We start from the raw sequence: 8,020 nt of genomic DNA on the forward strand, positions 1-8,020 counted from the left end.
TTTTAACTCTTTTGCGGCACGAGAATTTATAGATTTTCTAAACCCTTGGAAAGACACGGAAATAAAGATCTAAAGAAAGGTCATGTATTTTTAATTTAGATGAACGTATGGTAAAAACAAACAAGATTCTTATTAGAAAACATAAAAAAATTCCAAAATGCCGATTTCGGGTGGTCCACAAATTGGACCACTGTGCAAGTAGCAAAAGTTATTAGGAATATCCAACAAAAAAAAAAGAATTGGTGTTTATTTCTGAAAAACTATTTAAATTAATTTATATTATCTCTGTGATATTTTTGAAAACAATCTTTAGTTTTCGCAAGACATAATCTTACAGCACAAACGGTACATACCCATTGAGATCTCATGGGTTTGGCTTTTGTACTGCAAAATGCACATCTACTATGAAATAATCTAATGGGAGATGCGAAGATAAAGTAAATCCGTCTTCTGTAGGTACAATGCGACTTCTTTTTTTGTACAGATTCTCCATTATTTTCCGTATTTTCTTTAAACCGTATTAGTTTTTCTGCAAGTAAACCATTTGTCACCCTTCGTCTAAAATCCTTTAACCTAAAGAATCTTAATTTCTTGATCTTATACAAAATGTAGCTAGTTACTACACAACAATCTACAAAATGACAAAATATCCACCATTTCTTGCTGTTGATTTGAGTTTATCAAATCTATCCACACAATTCATATTTTTATTGTATTCAATTAAAACACTTGGACATGGTATTTGCTTTAACGATCCATCTTTATCTTTCCTTTTAAGTTCGGCTTTAGTTTAAGGATCATGATAATTAGAGAGAGGTGGACTTTGTCTTTCCACTTATATTCTACTATTCACTATACATATTCCATCAATGCTTACATTATAATTGTATTCTCCTTGCTTTAAAGCCTTATCTTCTTTCAGTTTGATAATTTTTTTCGATTTGCCATCACGGTACGACATGAATTTTCCCTTTATATTTTCATTCCTTCAATAAATTTTATGCATTAAAATAGTTATCAAAGAATAAACGATGTCACTTTGCTCTAGGCTTTCAATTAATTGCAATACAACTGTTTCTCCTAACTCTGTTTCTATGTAATCCTTGGTTTTTTCAGTATATACATCAAAATCATAGAGGTAACCCTCACTGTCAGCTAGAGGCCAAACTTTATATCCACGTTTAATGGGCTTTTTTTGCATAGACTGTTTAATTGAACTTCTCCTCTTAAATCTAATCGTTGACTCATCAATAGCAATACAGAGATGAGCATTCCAACATTTTTTGAAGTTTATTTTCATTTTCCAACATTTCTGATAAAAATGGTCGCACACTGTATAACTTATCATAGTTATCATCAGTTCAACCGGGCTTTACTGCATTCAAGTGAAGGTGGCTAAGTAAATAAATCTGTGGAGATTTATAAATTGTGATATATACGAATCATGTAAGTCCTCGCCTGTACACCAATAATCACGATAACTAGGTGATTTTTTAATACCCATAAGTAGGTTTAGTCCGATAAAAGTTTTTATTTCAGAAACATCTGTCTGAGTGTATATATTAGTCTCTTGTTCTGCGTATATATTAGTTTGAAAAGTCATATTATCCAATATTTGATCAGTAATCATTAGATTAAATAGCTTATAAGGTGTTCAATAACAAATTCTTCTTCTTAAAATGGCTCAACAATTATTGGGAAGTTTACCAAGAGCGAGGGTAAACCAAGCTTACCCATTTTGGATATAATCCATCCTCTATAAAGGATATATAACAGGATTTGTATGCCTAGCTACAAAAGCTGTACATCTCGAAGTAGTAAGCGATATGACAACGAATACATTTGTAACTGCAATTAAGAGATTTACTTCAAGACGGAGACAGTATAATGGAACAAACTTTGTAGAAGCAGCAAACCTTTTATCCAAAAATAGTAAGAAAGACATCATTAACTGACACCTTAACAACATTAGGAACGCATTGGCATTTCATACCAGCGTATGGGCCACATTTTGGAGGTTTATGGGAAAGTGCTGTTAAAATTTTAAAATATCACTTAAAGAAAGTAATTGGGGATAGTTCGTTAACATACGAAACGCTAAGCACAGTGCTAGCTCAAATAGAGGCATGCATGAATTCCCGACATGTATGCGTTGATACGGAAGATACGGAGAACAGAATAATAATAACACCAGGACACGTCCTAATTGGAAGAGAACTAATTTCGTCAAATAGGGAGGAAGAGTTGAGCATATATACAAATATGCCATTAAAGTGGAGGCAGTTAGAAAAAGTAAAAAGAGATTTTTGGAACAGTTGGAGACATGAATACTTCTCAAATCTACAACAGCGATATAAGTGGCAAAAACCCGTCACAAACCTAGAAAAAGAAGAAATGGTGATAATAAAGGAGGATGGCATCTCGCCGGGGAAATGGCCACTAGCGAAGATAATCAAATTACATCCCGGAGCTGAAGGTTTGATAAGAGTCGCAACAGTTCAAAAGGAGAACGAAAAAGTATCTACTTGTTCCATACACAAGTTAATACCAATAGTATGAGAGCACATCTCACGAAAGACAAATAGAGCACGTAATATGTCGAAAATTTATGTTTTGCATCCTATTTTTAGTATTTTTGAAGCATCAAATGCAGATTTGTACACAATTTATACTCCATTCCCCGGATTATATTCAGAGCATCTAAGCGATGTATACATAGATCGAAGGATATTTAGAATACAAACTCATCTAGAACAGAAAACAATTTTAGATCGTGAACGAACGATAGATTCAATGGTAGAAACGCTGGAAGATATGTGTAAGACAAGCAATATAATAAATTGTGATTCACTATCGAGCCAGCCAAAAGAGGAACAAGAACGAGCAAAAATGATAAATCGAGCGTTATATCTAGAAGTTAAAACAAGGCCGAAGAGGGGTCTTCTAGGAACAGTTCTCACATCGGTGTGTGGGGTAAATGATGAAGTATACAGAGACATAGATTCCTTAAACAAAAATCAGAAGGATCTAATAAAAAATTCAAAACATTAGACAAAGCTGATGTTACAAACAATAGCTTCGATTAACTTTACAGAAAAATGAATAAACGAACATTTAAATAGGTTTCGAGAAGCGCTGATAAATGGAACTACGGAAATGTAGTAGGAAGGCCTAAGTAATGTCTCATATAGAGCTGACAAATTAGAGAAAGAGTACATACGTGCAATGGAATATGCGAAATAATATACGAACACATACGAAACAATATTTAATCTTCATTACAATCATGGATACTTCATAGATATTATAAAACCCGGTCAAATAGAGTCAATTATTTCGAATGCTACAAGGTTCCTTCCACAAGGAGTAGATATAAGAAGGCAGCCAATAATAGATACGGTCGTACAAAATGAAGAAGGAGACATCGTTATTATTGGCTATTTCCTAATAATTAAGAACACTATATACAACCCACTGAGATTCACAGCTTTTCCGTTGTCGGTGAGAGGTGGTGTTGTGCGCTCGTTGTTGATCCCAAGGAATCTACTTGCAGTAGATTACAATAACTTACACTATTTTGAATTGACATATGAAGATAAAGGAAGGTGTGTAAAATTAAACAAAGGAGAGTTGGCATGTTCACCAATGGGAATCAATAATATGGATACTCAGCCAAACTGTATCTTAAATGAATTATATAATAGAACTACCAACACCACCTGCAATATCATAGAGTACACGATAAAGGAAGCCAGTCGGTTGAAAATAAGCACACCGAGCCTCTGGCTAGTCATTCCACCATACGCTATAAGTTTAGCTATAATGTGCGCCGGTTCTCGATCTGAACATATAATCAATCAACCGAGTTTTATAAAGCTGTCACAAAAATGCGTTGCTTAGACCCGAAATATAACATTACTCACATCCAGTAATGGATTGGAAACAGCAATTGGAAGTTATTTAAAGACTCCTGTCAGTCCCATTGAAGAGCTTATGCAGAGACCAATCAGAAAGCCGATCGACGTTCCCAGACATAATATAGATATTCGGGTAGATGAGTTGCCAAATATTGTACTTGAGGCAGAGCAGTTTCCTTATTATTATAAGATTCCTTATTTAACCACGGGGTTAGTCACTATATTCATTGTTATGTTGGTTGTCATTATGTGGAAGGTAGTCAGATATATTCGAAATTCCAAGAGATCCAGAAAACAAAGGCATCGAAGTTGCATACGGTATCACAACCAAATTTAAGTAAAACTTTAGAGAAAGCCCCTTCTAGATCAGTTTCACTTAATAAGCTTAGATTTATATTACATAGTTTAGCTGAATCATAAATTCTAAATATTCAAGTTATAGGTAGCACTGCTCGGGTGAGATAATAATTCAAAAACCGAGACAATTAGTTGTTATATTCTTATTTTATATATTATATGTGTTTGGATATTTTCTACTGATCGTCTGTTTCTTTTATATAGTGGCCAATACGTTCAATCACAAATTATTTCCTTAATTTGTAATCTCACATTATTCCTAACTTCTTAACATTTGATAGTTTCACCGTGTATAATTGAAACATTGTGAAACATATCGAGTACTATTTTAATAATTTTATATATTAATTTTAATTTTAATAATACAAACAATATATTTTCTAATTGAACTTCCTAAGTGTTGCAATAACTTCCTAGACTGAATTGTATTGTAAGCTCATAGTTCAAAGTTTGTTATGATAAAAGCAATAACGTCTGTTCTGATGTATACATTATTTGTGAAATTATAAATTGGTGATTTGAACTCATTTGAGCGCAGTCTAATATAGAAAGTTACCTAATCAACAACTAGAGTGTAATTATCAGTAGCTGTCAAAAAAACTATAATTTTTACTCCACACTTAATCCATTTATTTATTATCGTCAATCGGAAAGAATCGGACAAAGGGTCATTAGAAAACAATTCGATCCTGATATTTACATCGAATTGTCCATAAGGTGTGCTATCACTGTTAATTATTTCTTCAACTTCTTCTGCTAAACCACATCTTGACTGGAAATCAAAAAGTGGACTTATATATGGAAGATAATAAATTCACCCAAAAACATCGGTATCCTGAACTTTATCGTTAGATGTACACGTAGACGAACGAATTTCCTGATCGGAATCCTCGAAATCACCAATAATTTCGTCCTTATAGTCCTCCTCATCTGTATCTCCTACAGCGGATTCTGAATCACTCGGTATATATTCACCGTCTTCCATTTCGTCTAATATATCATATGCTTCAACCGAAGACATATTAATTAGATTTAGTGTGTTTCGCGGTCGTTTGGAATTCATATCTAAAACAAAATGGCAATAATGTAGTTCCATGTAGAATTATTTAGCTGTACGGTGGTTCAAAATTTGGACTCAACAACCTCTTTGATAATTGCAAATCGTTTTAAAATCAATAACTTTTGTATATACCAAATACTTACTGGAAGTGTATATAAGTCGATTTATGTACTAATATTGAAAAAATATACATATCTCAGCTTTTGTTCGATATTAAGTTGCACGTGTAAAATGACCTCAGTTTTTAAGAAGCAACTGATAACTATTCGCGTTTGGCCGATAACTAAACCGTGCGAATTTTACCAGTTTAAGATTATACTTTCGATAGAAGTGATTTAGTCTCGCTGCGTAAACAAGAATTAAAAGAAAACTGGGAAATAGAATGGAATGCTTTTTGTAACAGAAGTAACAACCTTTATACAAAAATAACACCCTGTTTTACCTACTGTGCCTTTTGCTGCAAGAAGTCATCCCAGTAGAAGAGTATATTCAATGTTTGTTAGATCCCTTGTTAATCATGCTACTGTGAAAGCCTATCTTCATAGATTTAATTTAAGTGAAACCGAACTTTGTGATTGTAATGGTAACACTGACGATATCAATCATTGGATGTTCGGGTGCATATATAATGATGCTGCTATTAAGTATCTATTGGAAAATCTGATAAAAGAACAAGTACCTCTTCCTCAGTGTCAATCTTCCATTTTATATATCTCTCGTCATAATATTAGGTTTAACCAAATTTTTTGGAAATATTTAAAAAGGACTAAAAGAAAAATTTAGGATGGAATGTGTAATGTGAATGTATAAATCTAGCTTTGTTCCCTCTGTCTATCCTTATGTTATATAGTTACCTCCTGGCCGTTGCCTGTCTTGTGTTGTAATAAAGTCGCTATGAAAGGCACCTTAGCGTGAAAAGTATCCCTATATTATGTAATCCCTTGTTGGTTCTAAATATTCACTTTAAATTGGTTAGGGCCCTAAATGTAACGAATGAATGTATGGTTTTATATCAATCTACTGATTCTTGTGATAGTGACGTTTACATTATATTTTTAATCTACCTCTATGCGAAGTACTATTTTGTTAACAAATGCAATAGGTCAATACATCATTAACAAATTCAAGTAGTCAAATACATTATCGTGGCTGAATGGATCAAGTTATCCAAAGCCATTAATTAAATAAAAAAAAAGATTATACTTAATAGAGAGAGACAGAATAAGTGGTATGTACAATCCTCTTACGTATATGCAAATTGATGAAAATAATTGTCATTAATAAAATAAGTGGCTCATTTTGTGGAGCACTATGCAACACGTAGCAAAAATTGGGTGGTTCAAAATTCAATCCGGTGTGCTGAAAAAAGTTAAACAAAAAATAGTAAAACATGAGAAATAACTGAGAAACCGAACAACTTAAAATAAAATTATGAAGCAAGTATTAAATTCTAAAACGAAACCAAAATATGACGTTAACGTAAGAAAACAAAAACTTGCCGTAACTCGTGGATACTTCGAACTACTACAAAGAAAACAAGGAAACCGGTGCTGGAAAACAAGAAAAGATACGTAGCTGAAGGACCGCTGGCTTAGACATCTCGCAAAATTTATTCGCGTCTTACATTAATTTATTTCATTTAACATGAAAACTTAATAAGCATAATTAAAAGTCTGAGTGCTGAAAAATAATTCGAGAAACATTAAAAATATGAAACGTTTACTCTTCTAGAGAAAATCTCCGTCAGGAAGGGACTTAAATTTAAACTTTGGAAATGAAAATTTGATTTTTGGATAAGTAATAAACAACTTATATTAGGCTTGGCCAACCTTTTTATGTCGAGTGCCAATATGAGAACAAAATAAATTTGGCGTGCCACTAAAATTTTTCGACATACTAACATTAATAATATACGGTACAATATGTATTTCTTATGTAAATTCCACATTTTTCCGTTTAGTCAAGATAGTGGAGGTTTAAAAAATAACGTAATAAGTAAACATAACAACAAACTTACTTTATTGTTAATAAAAATAAAATAAAAACGTTAAACAAAAAAACTTAAATATTTTCTTATTATCTAAAATTCAAATTATTAAACAGTTACTTATTTAATGTGGTATTTGAACTTGTATTTTTTTAATTAATTCATCTATATTGGGATTAATTTCGGAACTAGCCAACAGAATTAGATTTTTTAAATGCATGTCAGTTAATCGTGACCGATATTTTAATTTTATTATGTTCATAATAGAGAACATTTGCTCACAAACGTACGTTGAACCAAATCTACAACAATATCTTAGAGCTAACTCGTGTAAATTAGGAAAATTGTTTGCTGGTACAAATTTCCAAAATTCAATATAATTCGGATCAGTAACAGTTGAAATAATTTCCCTATATTTGGTTTTTAGTATAGTGTGGTTCTGTAAATCAATAATTTCGATCTGTATTTCAGCTGAGTAACAATTTGATATCTTGCAGAGAAATAGAAAAAGGATTTATGAAAAGGTCAACATTCATTTTGTCTTTTTGAAAATCTTCAAACCGGGTATTGAATGAACCTAGCAAAATAGATATAAGGTTTTTAAATTTGTCATAATTTGGAGTTCTACTGACCTTGTTGGCTAATTTCTGCATTAATGTGAAATGTGTCAATCTCTGTTCTCCAAAATCGTTACAAAAA

General features: G+C 32.3%; 1 protein-coding gene across 1 annotated transcript; it reads left to right on the top strand.

The window, feature by feature from the left end:
- Window positions 1–1,679: 1,679 nt before the first annotated feature.
- Window positions 1,680–2,559, top strand: LOC140448781 (uncharacterized). Its single transcript, XM_072541895.1, has 2 exons — window positions 1,680–1,718; window positions 1,906–2,559. The coding sequence occupies exons 1-2, from the start codon at window positions 1,680–1,682 to the stop codon at window positions 2,557–2,559; spliced, it is 693 nt and encodes a 230-aa protein (XP_072397996.1).
- Window positions 2,560–8,020: the final 5,461 nt, after the last annotated feature.

This window comes from Diabrotica undecimpunctata, chromosome 8 (assembly GCF_040954645.1).
Source record: "Diabrotica undecimpunctata isolate CICGRU chromosome 8, icDiaUnde3, whole genome shotgun sequence".
Lineage (NCBI taxonomy): Eukaryota > Metazoa > Arthropoda > Insecta > Coleoptera > Chrysomelidae > Diabrotica > Diabrotica undecimpunctata.

Coding starts and splice junctions, on each gene's coding strand:
- LOC140448781 (XM_072541895.1), top strand. CDS start 1,680: ATGGCTCAACAATTATTGGGAAGTTTACCAAGAGCGAGG. Junction 1,719..1,905: donor GAAGTTTACCAAGAGCGAGG/GTAAACCAAGCT, acceptor CAAACTTTGTAG/AAGCAGCAAACCTTTTATCC.